The sequence below is a fragment of the Alosa sapidissima genome, chromosome 15 (assembly GCF_018492685.1).
Source record: "Alosa sapidissima isolate fAloSap1 chromosome 15, fAloSap1.pri, whole genome shotgun sequence".
NCBI lineage: Eukaryota > Metazoa > Chordata > Actinopteri > Clupeiformes > Clupeidae > Alosa > Alosa sapidissima.
In genome coordinates, this window is record NC_055971.1 from 2,093,346 (window position 1) to 2,112,858 (window position 19,513).

General features: G+C 40.2%; 1 protein-coding gene across 1 annotated transcript in view; it reads left to right on the forward strand.

Moving 5' to 3' along the window:
• Window positions 1–19,513, forward strand: part of LOC121683381 (protein furry homolog) — a 227,594-nt gene that overhangs the window by 87,230 nt on the left and 120,851 nt on the right. Inside the window, exons 19-24 of the mRNA XM_042063004.1 lie at window positions 4,829–4,933; window positions 7,264–7,523; window positions 7,951–8,134; window positions 8,312–8,436; window positions 15,677–15,734; window positions 15,844–15,935. Of these exons, the coding sequence (XP_041918938.1) occupies window positions 4,829–4,933; window positions 7,264–7,523; window positions 7,951–8,134; window positions 8,312–8,436; window positions 15,677–15,734; window positions 15,844–15,935 (824 nt within the window). The remainder of the gene's footprint in view (window positions 1–4,828; window positions 4,934–7,263; window positions 7,524–7,950; window positions 8,135–8,311; window positions 8,437–15,676; window positions 15,735–15,843; window positions 15,936–19,513) is intronic.

The following is a 19,513-nucleotide window of genomic DNA, read 5'->3' on the forward strand; positions in this document are numbered from 1 at the left end:
CTACAAGGATATAAGGCACATTCCATCCAACTTTCTATCCATTCATCCTCTTCAAACCATTCACTCATCTACCCATTAAACTATCCCATCAACATCCATTAAACAATCTGCCTATCAACATCCTTTCAACTTTCTGTCTATCAACATCCATTACACTATCTATATTTAACTTTTAAACTATATACTCTGTCTCAGGCTTTAAACATACAATCTGGCTCTACAGATCCTGTTCAACTATTTCCTCTGCCCACAACTGTTTCAAAATAAATGTCCTCACTACAATAATTCACTATTAAATAATTTAACTATTTAAACTACTCAACTATTTAACTGTTCAGCCATTTCAACTGTCAGTTGTTATCAACTATGACTTCTGCCAACTGTTATCAAATAAAAGTTTGTTTTGCATTTTATGTTGATATACAGTATGTTTATATTTTCCTCGAAATTACATTTTCTAGTTTGGTGTTGAAAGCTGGTCACTAAAAATGAACACCCTAGATTATGCTGTCGTCCTTAAATGCGGAAGTAATCGTTTTTATTATAGGCGGTCTTGTGCGTCTCTACATTTCACGATTGGCCAACATCATCAGAACACCGAGAACGCTCACAAAATCTGAGCTGAAAGCCTAGTTTGACAAATATACACATATCTGCGTTCGTAGTATCAACTAACTTATAACGCCTTAAGGCTTTGTGAATCCTCGATATGTCTAACACACAGCTAACATATAGCTATAAACTCCAAGAAAGAAAGGTCAGTAAATGATTTTTAGCTGATGTTCCGAATTATTTTCAAATGGACTTAAAGAAAAAGATTTACTCTAGCCCTAGCACACCACCTAACACACACACACCTAGCACACAGGTAACACACACACACCTAACACACAGCTAACACACGCCAAGAAAGAAAGGTTAGCAAATGAATTTTAGCTGAGGTTAGCAAATGGTTTTTAAATGGACTTCAAGAAAAGATTCAATGGCGCAATTGTACAACTGAGTCTGCTGTTTATCGCTCTGTACTGTTGGACAGTCAGGAGAAAGTGTGAGAGAGAGAGCAGCACACAACCTTTTAGGTTCCCAAGTGCCGGAACTTCTGAAACCATTGCCCCACCCTGTGCCACAGAACTGTGGGAAAATAAGATCCCGTTTACACGAAGGGAAAACGCAGATATTTCAACGTGGTTTGGCCTCTCATTTACACGAAAACACAGTTTTGTCAAACTCCAGTTTCGCAGTTGCATGTAAATAGGGAAACCAGCGTTTTTGCATTGTGACATGTTGGTCTCTCGTTTGTTTAGAATCTCTGATTGGCCACCAGTTTGCTCGAAGTGTTCATGTCACCCTTCCCCTGCTGTCTTTATCATTGGTGTGAACAGAATTATTTTCACAAACGAAGGAAGGGGAAATTGTTTTTTTTCCCCTGAATACCCTGATATGTATAACAGTGAAATGAGACAATAAGGGCTGGGTGATATGGACCAAAACTCATATTCTGGTGTTTTGGGACTAAATGGCTATACAGTATACCATATTGGTATTTTAAACAAAAAGGGCAAAGTGTTTAGTTTTAACTCAACGCCACAAGTAATCACCAACAACCGTATTTATTTAGACTTGTGCTGCATTATCTAAATATTCAACATTTAACCAATGTCCCGAATTTGACAAGTCTGAGTTTTATTTACGATCGGCAGTTGTCTTGGTCTGTCTTCGCCTTAATGGGTCGACACTGCCTCCTTACCAGGTTCCTTAAAGGTTTTCACCAACTCAGCCCCCCCAAGTATACATGTTTACCTTGGAAAAATAATTTTGAGCCTGGCTTTATCACACAATCTGATTTTGTGTGTATGCAAATTCGAGCATTTTTAATGAGATAAGGCCTCATTTGCATATGTAAACATTAAAATATAAAAAACATGCAATACATTTTTTTCTCATCTTAACATAGGTAACCAACTGAGAAAGTGTCATGGTGATGTCTATTTATTTATTTTTTTACCCTATTCACCTGTACTGTCTTGTCTTAATTGCCTATTTATGCTAATTATGCAAATTGCTCAAAGTGCAACTTTAGTCAACCAAGTTGAATTCCATCCACTAGGCCTATAGATGACATTTCTGCAATAAAACTTTAGGGTAATGAACCAATTACACACTGGGAGGATGATTACAAGGCCAAATTGAATGAACCAGGTTGGGAATTTAGCCAGCAAATCAGGGAACCACCTACTCTTTGCGATAAGTGCCATGGGATCTTTAACAACCATGGTGAGTCAGGACCTCAATTTAACATTCATGCAAAGGAAAACATCTCCTGCAGTACAGTGTCCCTGTGACTGCAACAGGGCATTGGGATTGATATTTGTTTAGTGGCTTTTGGCCACCTACTGGCCAGCCAACCAACACCACTTCCAGCAGGAACCTACCTTTCCAAGGAGGTCTCTTTTATCTAAGTACTAACAAAACCTGCTTAGCTTCAGTAATTCAGCAAAGTCAGGGTATCTGCAGGTCTGGCTGCTGGTTAAAAACAAAAGGTGAAAGGCATATATGATTCTAACTGCCTCACTGAATTGCATTATGCACACTCAATTCTCACTGGTATCTGCTAGACAACAAGTACCAAAACATGATTAGTTCATAGATTTCACATGTAAAATACATTTTATACAACCCCACCCCCACCTTGCCTGTTCATAATTCTGAGAAATTCTTGAATTGTGTGCATATGTGCGTGTACGTGTTTATGTTTATATGTGTCTGTGTTTGTGCATGTGCATGCATGCGTACATACGTCTACTGTGTGTGTATGTGTCATACGTATGATTACTGTGAATGTATGTGTATCTGTTTATGCACATGTGTGCATATGGAATGGGTTAACATGGCCCCTGGAGGCAAACATTGGCAAAAAATTGGTCATCCTAGGCCCTACGGTTCTCGAGATATTCACAGAAAACACTGTTGGTGTACAGTCACTAAATGTACACATAAATTAATTTATTGTATGGCCCCCATGAACGGAAGTCCACGAAACTTGCATGCATTCAGAGGGTGTCATAATGATCCTGCACTTTCAATTTCGTGCAGTTTTGACCATGTCAGCCAGAGATATTGTGATTACAACACCTAATTTTTGCTTTTTCATTTTTAACTAGGTGGCACTATACATGAAATGAGTGGTTATGGGATGGGTTGACATTGCCTCTTAAGACCAGCATACAAAAAAAGGTAGTCCTCCTAGGCCGTACAATCTTCGAATTCTCCGGGGGGGGGGGGATCAAAATGAAAAACAATGATTCCACTACATGCCCACCACCAAGTTTAGTGCACCCCGGTCTTTCAGTGTCCTGGGAATTCTTAAAGCTGCGATTTGTAGGATTGTTAACGAACATTCTGTAGGCCAAAATCAAAACACTGGTGAACATTCTCAACACTACCAGACGCGAGCCTCTTCTGGGTTGCCAGATGTAATAAAGACTTAGCTGACGTAAGTTGACCTGCAGCTCCTTTAACACTTCTCCAACCATGACCCAGCTACACATTACGGAAACAGTGAAAACAAAAAATACCTCTCTAACCAACGTAACATATTTAGCTGAAGTTAGCAATGCAGATGAAGTTTAGCCTAGGCTACCTGTTGTGGAGAAATATGGCCAGCTCTGGGTCAGACTTGATATTCTTCATTTGACGAAGACGTCACCATCTCAGGAAGCTCCTCCGATGTCCACTTAATTTGTTTCTTGTTTTAATTTTGGAGATTTGCCTGCCTCTCCTAGGCGTTCATGATTACAATTGACAGCAAGTTGACAGTTGGCCTTTGTTAATTTGGCAACACAAATAGGAGGACACGCCAGCCCCAGAGATTCCGCCCCGTAACTAATTTTTTTTCATGGGTTTTACAGAGTTTTACAGGTTAGAGTAATGTTGTCAAATAAGCCATTACTTCAATTCATCTTGTTTCCTCACTCTCTGACAACATATTGTGATCATTTCTGGAATGGTTACAGTTTATTTTCCATTATTTCCTACATACTGGTCCTTTAACGGAAGATTAAAAAACGGAAGATTCCGTTTGTTTAACGGAAGATTCCGTTTGTTTAACGGAAGATTAAAAAAAAAAAAACGGAAGAAAAAACTCTAATAAATAAACTAATAAATAAATTAAAAAATGACGTATGCATAACCTACACAAGTGACTAATGATGAAACATTATGGTCTTCTTTGTATGTGTTTTCAACAGCCAGACCAACAGATACCTTGTCTTAGCTGAATTACTGAAGCTAAGCAGGTGTGGGCCTGGTTAGTACTTGGATGGGAGACCTCCTTGGAAAACTAGGTTGCTGCTGGAAGTGGTGTTGGTGGGTGGCCAGTACTGTAGGTGGCACTCTTCTTTCTGGCCAAAAAGATAGATCCCAATGCCCCAGTGCAGTGACGGGGACACTGCACTGTAGGAGATGTCATCCTTCGGATGAGACGTTAAACCGAGGTCCTGACTCACTGTGGTCATAAAGATCCCTTGGCATTTATCGCAAAGAGTAGGGGGTTCCCCGGTGTCCTGGCTAAATTCCCAACCTGGCTCATTCAATCTGGCCCCCTAATCATCCCCCACTGTAATTGGCTCATGCACTCCCTCACTCTCCACCTCAAGCTGGTGTGTGATGAGCGTTCTGGCGCATAATGGCTGCCGTGCATCACCCAGGTGGGTGCTACACATTGGTGGTGGTTACTAGTGAGGTCCCCCCTTCCATGTGACGCGCTTTGAGTGTCCAGAAAAGCGCTATATAAATGTAATGTGTTGTTGTTGTTGTTGTTGTTATCCAGAATGATGAGATGCCCATGATTGAAGTGCTTGACCAGCTGAGCCCAGTGGTACTAGAGTCCTTTCTCCACTTGACAGGGACAGACATGGGGAGTGTACCAGACATGGTGAGCATGTTGGATGTGGTTGTTGTTGTTGTTGAAGTGTTTTGAATCACGGGACAATATCATATTGTTCAGTTCACAGAATGTGTATAGATAATATCTATATCTTTACATATTATGTAAAAATGTAAAAATATAAAAGAAATATATATATATATATATATATATATATATATATATATATATTACGGTGTAATATACTGTATATATATCACAGTAAATCATAACAAAATACAAAATCTTGTTTTTATTACATTTTATTACATTGCCTGTATAATTGGACATTAAAGTAAGGGATAACGGCCTTTCAGGTGTCCTGTTATGGGCAATTCCATGGAAAATTATGTTTTTGTAACATCCATAATGCCAATAAAATGTGATGGTATGGTATGATGTGAATGATTACCTGAAATTTGAGCATTTACTCTTTTTGGCTGAAGAATGTACATGAGAAAAAATGCCCAAAAAATGAATTATCATTCACATCATACAAATGCCAAGGCATTTTACTGGCATTATGGATGTGACAAAAAGTCAATTGTAAGTGCAGTGACGTTGCAGTGACGTTGTTTGAATAAGAAATGTAAAAGATATTGTTAAATATATCCGTAAAAGAAGCACACATTGGCTTTCGCCACTAGCCACTCCCCCTCCCACACAGCACTGTACTGTAAGCTACCAGTGAGGATAGAAGAAGGGCTTTGGCAGTACTGGATCAGTGTAGGTTACACGGGTAAAAGGTTACGTGCAAGATGTGTTAAGCGAGTGCAACATGTCTGACCTCAACAATAAAGACCCCCTGTATGCGCTTTGCTTGCATAAAATGAGTGCAACAACACACCAACACACACAGGTATGCAGTGGCTCTTCAAAATGACGTAAAAAATGATGTGCAATAAACGGACACTTCAAATAGCCCAGGCTACTTTGGACTGTCTTTAGACTTTGAATAAGCAAACGACAATTCCAACTGCAAGGTCCTAAATTGAAACGAGCGATAATAGTGCCGAATTAAAGAACGTCTCAGAATGCCACACATGCAAAGAATAACCAGCGACAAGCAACAGAGTGTGATGTCACTTATAGGCCACCAGAAACTGTTTTTGAGTCACACCGTTGCAAATTTCATATGATGATGCATCATTCCACAAAATGGTTTGTGTTCTCTATCATCAAGTTATTCAATAGGCTAAGCATATAGCCTTGACTCAAAACAGCTGTTAGGATTATGTCATTTTGATTTGTAAAAAATGTCACATGCAGCCATGCTTAAATTCTGCTCACTTCACATTTATTATAATATTATCTGTATTCATTATTGAATGCTTACCTGGAATTATGTTTTTCTCTATCATCCTATTTTAAAGCAGGCCTACCTGCAGGCATGTAATTGGGCTACAGGAATAGCATGTTTGAACGGGCACTGCACTAGTATTACAAATATGCACTACACAAATATATTCAATATGTATGGTAAGGTAAGGTTTTACAGCTACAAAGCACCCTACAGTTTCTAATATTTTACCATTACAAATATATTCTGCAGTTACAAATCAATGTGTCTAAAATCTATGTACACAAAGCTGTCCTACAGTAACAAATCTTTTCTGCAGGTACAGACTTTTGCACCACTTTGGGGATCAAAGGTGTCTCATATGTATTGTGTGTGTGTGTGTGTAACGATTTATAACTGTAAAACGTACGACAAATTTACATTTGTACGACAAATTTACACTAACATTTTTCAGTATTACCAATATGTCCTTCACTTACAAATCTATTCTACCCTAGAAGTTCATCCATTTATGACAGGTCTAAAATTCATTAGCTCATGCATCCATTTCAGTTATTTCAATCAATCAATCAATCAGATTTATTTATATAGCACATTTAAACATGACTTGCATCAACCAAAGTGCTTTACAGAGACCGGTGGGAAGCAAACATATAACATAATACAAACCATACAAATACACGAAAGAGACGACAGTACAAGCAAGGCTTTGGTCAAGATGAATGGGGAAACGCTAGAGAGAAAAGGTGTTCTGAGCTGGGATTTAAAAGAGTCACCTGAAGGGGCGAATCTGATGGAGGTAGGGATGCTGTTCCACAGTTTGGGGGCTGCGACAGCAAAGGTACGGTAGCCCCTGTGCTTGCGATTGGCCTTCAGCTCCGTCAGTAACCCCTGCGTGGCCGATCTAAGGGACCTACTGTAACACCTAACATTAGAGTAGGGGGAGAGGAGGTCTGAGATGAAGGGGGGGGGGGGGGGGCGGCTTGAATGACAATTCTTAAGACTATAAATATGATAAGCGTTGTATCCTTTTCCTCAGGGACCATTGTCTGTGGGTCATCATGTGGACCTGCAGTGGCTTGTGGAGTGGAGTGCTGTATTGGTGAACAGTCACTATGATGTGTGGAGCCCATCTCACCTGTGGATTTTTGCCCAGTCTGTGAAGGACCCCTGGGTTCTCTGCCTCTACAGCTTCCTGCACCAGGAGCACCTTCCCAAGCACTGCCCCACAGCTCTAAGCTATGCCTGGCCCTACGCTTTCACTCGCCTGCAGCACCTCCTACCTCTAATAGACCTTACGTGAGTGACACATATGCCTCCAACTCCTTTGATTCAAGAGATTTATTTGTCACTAGCATATTTTAAAGGAGGACAAAGGTTTAACAAAACCTTGATCTCTGGGTTGATTTACTGAATTCAGTTCCAATACAGCTGAGTCCCCATTTTATCCCTGACTCTACATTTTCTGGCCACTGACTTTAAAAATGACTAAAAATCCTAACAATGATTTTTATGTCTGATTGGCAGAAACCAGTACAAACTACAATACGATATCTCACAATTATTAAAATCTGCTCTCAGGAATACCCCCCAGTTCTCCAACATCAACTCCTCTAAAATTTCTCAATTTCTAAAATGACAGAGGGGAAAAGCTACATTGTTTAGGGTGCTTTTGAAGTCTCTTGAAGTCTTTTACCGTATTGAATCTTGTTTGTCAATGTCACAGTAATCCTGTGTATACCAAGAGAACTACAGCAAGTTGTGGAGACTATATGGGCCTGTGGAGAAACTACATCATCCTGTGTTTTGGCATTGCTAAGCCCAGCATCATGAGCCCAGGCCACCTAAGGGGATCCAGCACTGAGATCATGACTCTTACCACAGACGGCAGTGTCAGCAATGACTACAAGGTTTCTGAATTGCCTGAATTAGCTGTCTATGTTAAATGCCAGTACGTTTAGATTTAGTCCACAGTCATGTCTCTGACTTGTAGATTGCTCATTATAATCAGATGTAATTTAAATGTTTCCTAAGTTGAGTATGGTTGGGGGTTTCAGTTGTACATTGATGAAAGTCTCTCTGATCAGGTGATGAGGAGCCCATCTGTAGCCTGGCTCCTGAAACAGCTGGTCCCTTTGATGAGAGCAGAAAGCATTGAAATCTCTGAGTCTGTGGTTCTCGGCTTTGGACGTACAAACAGCCTGGTGTTCAGGTAAAGACAGTGTTATTCGGTTATTATTCAGTTATTATTCAGTTATTCACATTCCTGATTGCTATTTTGAGGGTGCAATATCAAAAGCATATTGGTTGCTTCTGCTCTTTCCATTACAATGTGCTTAGCAACGACTCTTTACAAACAAAATGATTCATTACACTGTAAATTCAGTGGTCCCCCTTTTATTTCCTGTTTATTTCTCTGCATTGTGTTGGCTACACTCAAATGCATAACAAAAACAGAACAAAGACAATGAATAAAATGTCTCATACTTTGTTTCGGAACAAAACAAACTGACCGCGACCGCGTGGATGAGGTGGTCTCGGATCGTTTGCAATCGAACTTCATAGCAGTTTGTTTGCAGTGAGAAACCAATTGGTGTAGCGGGACAACTATGTGTGCTTACATTTTTGTAGGAATACACATTAGGCTACAAGTTTATTACAAAAGAGTAAATATCTAGCTACCCTATGTTTTTTAAATTTCAAGCGAATGTCTAATTTTAGGCTAACGTTACCAGTGTTACGAGCGAGAACGGGAGAGAGTGGGAGAGTAGCCTAGAGACTTTGGACACGCACACGCATGCACATATGGAGCTCATATAATAAGTTAAATGTGGGGTTAAATGTGAGGTGACTTCGGGATAATGTCTTCAGCTGTCAAATGTGACCAATCAGAAAACAATTTAAATCGTGCGGGGGTTTGTTTGTAGACAAAAGGTTAATCTCACGTGGGTTTGTTATATCCTACATCATTTGTTCCGATCTAAATGCTGCCATGGGAACACAAACAAACTCAGGGACAATGGAGAAAAACTATAAATTCAGCTTGTGATTCGGAACAAAATAGGTATGAAAGCGACCTTAATAAACAGTGATGTGGTAGCAGAACCTCTACTGTGATGGCGTAACATCTATGCTATGCTATGCTAATGTGACAATGTCCATGGTTCTGTGTGTTTTAGAATATATTGAACGGTTAACCTATTCTACTATTTGTGCACACCCCCAATATATACCTTAAAAGTAAAAGCAGTATAATTACTCTGAAAATGGTTTAGAGCCCACTAAAAACTGAGGAAGTAACAAAATGAATTTGGATGTGGGGGCAGGGGGGGTGGTATGGAGCTTGTCGCACAGATGATTGAACACAAATTTGAGTGATGCTACCATGACTAGTTAAATACTAGTGAATTGCAATGTTGTATATGTATGTGTACATGTATTTCATAGAAACAGTTACTCACAATCAAAGAGAGAAACTACTTGCTTGAAACTTGCTAAGATACTGCTGCACATGGCGCCGTGCAATGGCAACAAGCTACAAGTTGCTTTTTCCCTACTTTGTGCACTTTTGTTGATTTTCAGTCTCGTTCCACACGTACATTACTGTTGTATTGTCTACGATCGTATGACTCTCCTGGACATCAAAAACGGTGTAACGATCAAGAAAAATTTTAACGGGATTACCTGTGGATATTGTTTGTAACTCCACAAGCGGATCGGGGTACAGGACTGCTCATCGGCGGAGGAGGGGGAGACGAGACGGCGTCTTGGCCATATGGTGACGGCCTCCCATCCCTACCTTAGGCTACTGCTGGCTAATCTGCAGTCCATGGAAAACAAACTTGTGAGCTCCACTGTCACATTGGCTCATACAGTGACTTGCAAGAAAGCAGTGTACTCTGTTTCACCTAGACCTGGCTTAGCCACACTCCATACAACAGAGCCAACCTAACGGTCAGAGACTACAGGAAAAACAAAAGGAGGTGGTGTCTGTTTTTTTTTATTAACAAATCTTGGTGCATGAACATGGAAATAATCTCACAGTCATGTAGGCCTACCCCAGTTTTGGAGTATCTGACTACCAAATGCCGTCCGTTTATCTGCCGAGAAAGTTTCCTTCTGTACTGCTAACAGCTTTTTACATTCCACCAGACGCCTCTGCTGCAGCGGCACTTGAACTGTATGTTGCCATCTGCAAAAGAGAGTCAGCACCAGGAGGCAAGCCCTTATTATGTAGGCCTACTATATTGTACCAGTGCCCAAGAAAAGTACTGTTTCTTGCCCAAATGACTACCGGCCCAGATCAGGACCAAAAACTATCTCCAAAGAGCTATATCTACTGACAAGGTAATGTTTCACGATTCTCGCGAGATGTCTTTGGGCCACTATTCTTGAAGTCGCATGGCTGGCTTTCTCGTTAGCAGAGGCGGACAGAGTACACAGCTTCATTACTTGAGTAAAAGTACAGATACCCTTTGCTAAATTTTACTCAAGTATAAGTAAAAGTACAACAGTCAGATGTCTACTTAAGTAAAAGTACTGAAGTACTTGTTTTTAAAAGTACTTGAGTATCAAGAGTACAAGACTAGCCTACATTTTCTAAATATTGCATTACTACTGCCACAGTGCTTACATTTATGTACAGAATGGTCCTACATGGAGTTATGAAAAATGTTAATGTTAATACCTTGTGAATGTAAAAGGAATTGAAAGTAAAATCAAGTTATTTTTATCTTTTTACCATGTTGCCAGGGATGGACAGTATTTCTAATACATGTATTTAAAATACGTATTTCAAATACAAAATACTATTATTTTATTCTATTCTATTCTATTCTATTCTATTCTATTATAAACGTAATAAAATACGTTTTTGTGGCAAAGCATGTTTATAATCCAACGCTATCGTGTGTTTCTCTATGGCAAAGCATGTTCATAAATAAAGCATGTTCGGTTTTGAGATCCTAGCAAATTCCTGCATGGCATCCAATTCAAGGCTCACATTGCATCCCAATTTGTTCAACAAAGAAACACCTTTTTTCCTTTGCTTTGTTCATGGCAATGCATTAAAAAGTTGTTGTAGAGAATCATTATGAGTGCATACACCATAGGCACACACAGGCTAACACACAAACTCGGGTCAAGTCAGGTCAGATCAGTTCGTGTCACAGATATGGAGCGCAGAAAGGTCATTTTTCATCACTAAATAAAAAAAATGCCATTTATTTCTGTAAGGCGCACACCACATATGTCTGTAAATTGCTCAGCCCCAGAGAATCCCTCCACCATGGCAATGATATTGCCAGATTACATTAATACACAGGATTAGATGTGAAAATCCCTTGTGCCAAAATCCAAGGTAAAAACACATTCAGAAGCCCCTACTCAAATTAACTTTAAAAAGCACGCTACCCACAAATCTGCCAAGAAATGGTCACAAACAAAAGACAAATGGCCCATCCAACAGCAGTATATGGTATTAAATCAATGCAAGTATTAATACATGAAATTGTGGTAGATTTGGGTAGCCTAGACTCTGCTGAAAAAAACTATATATAGCATGTGTGTATGGCACTTATAATGACCAGGATAAATCCTTCTAAATAAAGGTAGTGAAAATGCCCTTAGTCAGTCATGGGAGTGTTTTGGGCGTACCATCCTTTAAACCAATGAGAGTGACATCTGTCATTCCCTTTAACAGCAAGCAACACAACTTCAAACAGTGCATCTGTATTTTGATAGTCACGGGCGCATTTCAAGTCAGTCAAGTCAAGTTTATTTATGGGGTGCACTGTGGCGCAGCAGGCTACAGTGCCCGTACCATATACAGTACGGGTCTGAGTGCCCACGGGGACCCAGGTTCGAATCCGACCTGCGGTCATTTCCCGATCCCACCCCATCTCTCTCCCACTTGCTTCCTGTCTCACTCTCCACTGTCCTGTCCAAATAAAGGCAAAAAAGCCCAAAAAATAAAAGTCAAGTTTATTTATATAGCGCATTTCATACACAGAGGTCATTTAATGTGCTTTACATAAACAAAACCAAACAACAATAATAACAAATAAAAACATAGAAGGGAAATATAGTGAAAGTATAGTTCAAAAGGTAAAGATCATAATAAAAAGAAAACATAAAACACACAAGTGTTTTGTGTAAAATCATTTAAAAATAAAGAATAATTAGTAAGCAAAAAAAAAAGTCTAAGTCTAGATTTAAAAACAGTTGGGGCCTTTTTGATGTCATCCGAAAGTTGGTTCCAGAGCTGAGCCGCATAGCAGCTAAAAGCTGCTTCACCATGTTTAGTTCTAACAGTAGGTTAGAAACAACAGGTTTTTCAACTGGGACCTGAGAGGACGAGAAGGTGTGTACTGCTGAAGCATGTCTGATAGGTATTTAGGCCCTGCTCCATTTACTGATTTATAAACAAGCAATAGTGCTTTAAAGTCAATTCTGTGACTTACTGGAAGCCAGTGCAGGAACTTAAGAATTGGAGTAATGTGGTCAGTTCTTTTAGTTTTTGTTAGAATCTTAGCTGCTGCATTTTGTATCACCTGAAGCTGTTTAATAGTCTTTTTAGGAAGGCCTGTGAACAGTCCATTGAAGTCATGTTTTGACATCAGCCCTCTAAGTTTTGAGGTGGTAAAAAGCTGATTTAGTTATCGCTTTCATAGCTGTTGAAATTTAGATCACTGTCAATTAAAACACCAAGATTTTTAACAGTATCCTTTGCCTGCACCGCTTGTGCAAGGACTGTCCATATCACTGTTGATAATGCGCTCTTAAAATAACATATACTGTAAACAACTTTCCACAGATTTCTGACCAGGTTTCCCTTGTAGCACAATACGTTTTAGGTAGTATACGATAGCGATAACAATATTGCCCCTCCTTAGATTGTTAATCGCCAAACCCTTTGGCACGTTGCTCAATAAAAGAGACGGGCATGGCGAAAAACTTGAGTCTTTGGAATAAGCTTTGCGTCATGATGATTATAGACTTTAGACTGCACTTTAGAGGATTTAAAACAAATGCAACGCTGTCACGCCTACGTCACTCCATCGACTGGCAAACAACAAATAAGAGAAGTTGCATTTTTTTTTATCAGCTTATTATTATTTCTGACCAACATTTCATTTTGGAACATCTAACAAGAATGAAAATATGAACTATATGGTCACCATGACTGTTATATACGCGTACAAAAGGGCTATAAATAGCAGCCATTCATATATAATTGTGTGAGATAGAAGGTGGTCCTCCTGGTGAGAATGGATATTGATGCTCATCGTGAATAAGATCGCATCATCATGTTACAACGAATTGTGCATTCTAGTGAGTATAAAGCAATGTATTCTTTGATTTCTCAAGTGCTTTTAACACCATCCAACCCCTCAGACTGGGAGACAAGCTCTTGCAGATGGGTGTGGACGCTCACCTGGTAACCTGGATTACAGACTACCTGACCGAGCGACCACAGTTCGTCAGACTGAAGAACTGTCTCTCTGACACTGTGATCAGCAGCACCGGAGCGCCACAGGGAACTGTGCTCTCTCCAGTCCTGTTCACCCTATACACATCTGACTTCTGCTACAACACCGAGTCATGCCACATGCAGAGGTTTTCTGATGATACTGCAATTGTGGGGTGTATCAGGGACGAGCAAGAGGAGGAGTACAGGAGCCTGGTGGAGGACTTTGTGCAATGGTGCAAACTCAATCACCTTCAACTCAACACTTCAAAGACCAAGGAGATGGTGGTGGATTTCCGCAGGTCTAAGCCTGCTCTGCTACCAGTCTCCATTGATGGGGTCAATGTGGAGGTGGTAAGCACCTACAAGTATCTGGGTCTCCACCTGGACAATAAACTGGACTGGTCAGCCAACACTGACGCACTCTACAAGAAAGGGCAGAGCAGGCTGTACTTCCTGAGGAGGCTGCGGTCCTTCAATGTGTGCAGCAAGCTCCTCAGGATGTTCTACCAGTCTGTTGTGGCCAGCGTCCTCTTCTATGCAGTGGTATGCTGGGGAGGAAGCACAAAGAAGAAGGATGCTGGGCGACTTGACAGGCTGTTAAGGAAGGCTGGCTCTGTAGTGGGAGCTGAACTGGAGTGCATCACTTCAATATCTGACAAAAGGACCCTGAACAAACTGATCAACATCTTGGACAATGAATGCCATCCACTCTACAGCACTATTAAAAAGCAAAAGAGCTTGATCAGCTGGAGACTTCGCTCACTGACTTGCACAACAGACAGACTGAGGAAATAATTTGTCCCCAGGGCCATTGAACTGTTCAATGCTTCACTAAAGGGAAGAGGAGAGATAGACTTCTCTGCTTAGTCTGCCTCTCCACCCTCTCCATGTTTGAGTACTGACTGCCCACTACTGCTTTACTACTTTTTTACTACTGTTTTACTAATGTCCACAGCCTAATGTTTTTAATACTGTTTTCCTGCTACACTGTTTTTCATGCTATATTAGCACACATGATCAATGGCTTCTGCTACAATAATACTGAATGGCTGTAACCCTATTACCTCAACCTGTTCTTGCACTAACATTAGTTTTTTTATAGTTTTTTATATTACATTGTCTACATTATACTTTGCTCTCCTATTTGTCCATATTATTTATGCTGGTCTCTAGACCTTATTATTGTTGCACTGTTGGACTACTTTTTGCACCTTCACCATGACACTCACTCTCATGAGCACCTTACCATGCACACATAACTACTGTTGGACTACTTTTTGCACCTTCACCATGACACTCACTCTCTTGAGCACCTTACCATACACACAGAACTACAGGACTACTGTTGGACTACTTTTGCACCTTCACCATGACACTCACTCTCTTGAGCACCTCACAATGCACACAGAACTACAGGCCCTGTCACTACAAGCGTCTCATGCTTTATCACCCTCAAGCACACTGGATTTTTTACATTTAATTTATATAGTATATTTAGTATTTAGTTTTGTTAGTTTTTCTTATCTCCTACTGTCTCTATTGTACAGTGGAGTTTGGTTATATGTTTATACTTATACTTATATTTACCATTTCTGCTGTATGTGCATGTTGTGTGTGATGTCTGTATGCTACTGAGACCCCCTGAATTTCCCCTTGGGGATCAATAAAGTATCTATCTATCTATCTATCTATCTATCTATCTGTATATGTTGTTGGTTTGATGTATGTATAAGCTATATATATAGGTTATAACGTTGACATGTTTCAATGATAAAGATACAGTAATCTGCAAGTGGTAACTCTCCGCCATGCGTCCGATATGTAGCCTAGGCTGATGTTTTGCAGATTGTTGAATAATTTTCTATTCAGAAAGTCAGTGAACAGCGTCATATCAACGGCTGCTATGCCATTGGGCCAATGTGGGGCGTTTGCATGCAGTGTAATTATAGCTCCAACAATCATGCTTACTGTTTGTCTACAGAGAGCTTATTGAGGAGCTTCACCCTCTTATGAAGGAAGCACTGGAGAGGCGGCCTGAAGTGAGTTCTAACTACATGAAAAGCTAAGCAGGAATTTGGTTCTGCATTAGAAAATGAGCTGCATGGTTTTGGTGATGTTATGTTGATTGTAATCTGATGACTACCACAGAACAAGAAGCGACGTGAGAGGAGAGACCTGTTGAGACTTCAGCTGCTGAGGATCTTTGAGCTGCTGGCTGATTCTGGAGTCATCAGTGACAGGTGGATGAATCTCCCCTAACATTTAAGAAGAACATAATAAAAAATAAAGTGCAAGTGGCAATGACAGACCTGAGCACCTATGGTGTCGTGACATTTGGTAATCCAACAATGCACTCACGTGTTCTGTGTCAAATGCACACATCTGGTGTGTGTGCTAAAATGTTAGACGTTGGAAGCACTTCTTGTGCTGATAGTGGCACAGTAACATCCCTGTTGTGTGTGTGTGTGTGTGTGTGTGTGTGTGTGTGTGTGTGTGTGTGTGTGTGTGTGTGTTTTTCTGTGTGTTTGTGTGTGTGTGTGCCCTTTTTGTTGAGCGAGCCAATAAATCTCTAGACAACATGAATGAATAAGCCAAGTAAAAGCATACACATTTACATACTACACTGATCTGATCCATACAGCTTAAAGCTATATTATCAAAACTATACTTGGAAGGACACAACATAAATAGAGATGCTATGTCATACGGAAAACATGAGCAGCATATTTCATATGAACAGTACATCATCTATGAGACCTTTCAGCAGCACAATCATTGAGAACGGCAACACTTTTAACTTTCCTTCCTAAGATTTTAAACAGTCTCTGCTCATTGAAATTCTGTAGCCATGGCAGTCGAGTTAAGCGTTTAGCCTAGCAGCTAACTACACGCAAACAATCAGGTTTTAGCCAATTTGGCCCACAGAAAAGTGATGAACTCATTGGGGGTCAAGTCAGGCTGTGTAGGCCCAGAGATCACTCCACAGTACAGTAATAGAGCTGTTTTATTTCATGTTGAATACAATCACGGTTTATGTAAATAGTTATTTTATTTTTGGTCATAGTGACCTGCTTATTTATGGACTTTTTGCATCTTAGTAATTAATGGGAATAACAAACCACCTTTGCACCTTTGGAATGTGCACTTGTGGATTAGCCTTTCCAGCATCCAAATATATTAACAGCATAGGTGTTTTAAAAGGCAAGTAATACCAGAGACTTTCTAATGAGGAGACACAGCACTCAAACAATCCTCCATAGAAATGCATGGGGCTAGTTTGTAACGCCAATATGGCCGATGTCTACACTTATCACACCCCTTCCTCTGCAAAACGTCAACATGTGAATACATTGAGCCAACCATGTGGTGTGATGTGAATACATTGAGCCAATCATATGGTGTGTTGTGAAGACATCGTGCCAACCATGTGTTGTGAACTCGCCGCTGGAGCAAGACTGGTGTCGTGAAGCCTTGCTCACGCGCATTTCTGCCGAAGAGGATGCCCGATGAGTGCCCAAAAAGCGTTGCAATGCCGCCGAGTGGAGGGACTTGCCTAAAATGACTTTGGTAATACTCTGAAAACCACGGCCACTGGAGGGGAAAATAATCATTCTTCTCCATTCACTTTGCATTGTGTAAGAGGGCGTTCTTGTATTTTTTTTACTTCAAACAAAAACTAACAATACTTAAAGGTATGACATTATGCACTACCACCAAGGACTTAGAGCTGGCCTCCTGGCATCTGAACTTAAAGGTTGTGGTGCTAGTTAGCTAACACAAATGTGTTTGGAGGACTAGCCCAATTTGTGTACCACTATAAACCAGACAACTTGTGTTTAAAGTGAAGCCATCACAGAGAATTTCATTATATACTGTTTGGGAATTCTTTTTTGTGTTAGCTGGCTAGCACAGCCACTAAAAAACTGATATGTACTGTATCCAATACAGTTTCATGGTATTTTTTAATGGGCTCCCCCATTAAAATAAAACATATTTATACTTTACCATTGCCATTGTCCTTCTTTACGCTTCTCTCATCTTATCAAAGGAACTCTGGATCTCATTCATAGTGACCATTAGGTCCTTGGTTACCTGTCTGACCAAGGCCCTTGGTCCCGGATTACTCAGGCCTGATTTAGGAAGACTGTTGGTTGTTCCAAACTTTTCCATTTGAGAATGATGGAGGCTACCATGCTCTTGGGCACTTTCAATGCTGCAGAAATGTTTCTGTACCCTCCCCAGATCTGTGTCTTCACACAACCCTATCGCAGGTCTACGGACAATTCTCTTGACCTCGTGGCTTGGTTTTCACTCTGACATACACCATCAACTGTGAGACCTTATATAAAGAGATGTTTGCCTCCTCTAATAATGTCCAGTGAATTAATTTAGGTGGAAAACTTGAAAGGGTCTGAAAACTTTCCATATGCCCTGTATATATTGATGGTTGTTAGGTTAATTGAGATGATTGCTAAGGTGTTTCTTGGGCAGAGATGGTTGCCATTCTAAATGAAGTGGTTGCTATGTTGGTTGCTAGGGTACTGTTACTCGGGCAGAGGAAACCCTGCTCCGTTGAGCGTCGGGGAGTTCTTTGCCTCCCCTTGTCCATTAATTCCGTATAACAGGACGCCTCCGCGGCCGTTATCCCTTACTTGATCGATCGTTTAACGGATGTTGATAGACAGATAGTTTAATGGTTGTTGATAGACAGATGGTTTAATTAATGTTGAAAGATGTACAGTTAAGAACAAATGCCACATGCCAAAAGTTTGTAAGACAATGTGGGAGAAACATGGGATTAAAAAAAGAAACATTTTCATATTTTTTAACATTTTTATGAAAAATGGCAAGTCCAAAATTATTCATACCCTTTTTAAATAATCAATGGAAACATCTTTATTTGCATTCACAACTCTCAAAATGGTTCTTATAATATCTACTAAGCCTCTCCATGTCTCCACAATGATTCTAGACCACACTTTTTTTTTTTTTTTTTTAAAGTATATTTTTTGGGCTTTTTATGCCTTTAATTAGATAGGATAGTGGAGATTGACAGGAAGTGAGTGGGAGAGTCGGGGTGGAACCACAGGGCGGGAATCGAACCCGGGTCACCGGTGTACGGTGCAGGTGCCCCAGCCAGTCGCGCCACTGCTGGGGCCGACCACACCTTTTTAACAGCAATCAGGGTTTTCAGTCAGGAACGATTATTTGCCATCACTTTTGCCTTGTGCTCACTTTTTTGACGGATTGAGGTCTGGACTCTGGCTCTGCCACTCTAAAATGTTGATATTGTTCACAGTTAACCATTTCTTGCCTTGTTTGGCTGTGTGTTTTGGATCATTGTGTGTTGTTTTTCAGCACAACTTAAGCAATATGATTAAAGTGTTGTCATTTCATTTTACTATACACAAACATGAGCAAAGAACATCAAAATATGTATGTATTTATTTATTTATTTATTATTATTAGTTTTTATAGATTAAAATCATACACACTTATTCTGAAATAAATACTGTTGAAATTTTTTCTACAAATATCATAGTCAGAGAGATATCTCCCCTCAAAGTCATGTTGACACTACTTTCTATAATGCAAGCCAAGTCAAAACCACTTATCTTAGGGTGATTCCTGAACCCTCCCCTTTCAAAAGACACCAGTGGCACCTCCAGACAACGAGTGTGCCTGCTAAAGTTAGTCCCCCCCCGGGAGTTCTGAGGGTTAAAGTATCAAATTTACTAATTTAAAAAATACAGAGCAGCCATGTCCTTTGGAAGACCTATGTAACGAAGTTTCTACGTTAAAGAGTTGAAGTTGAATA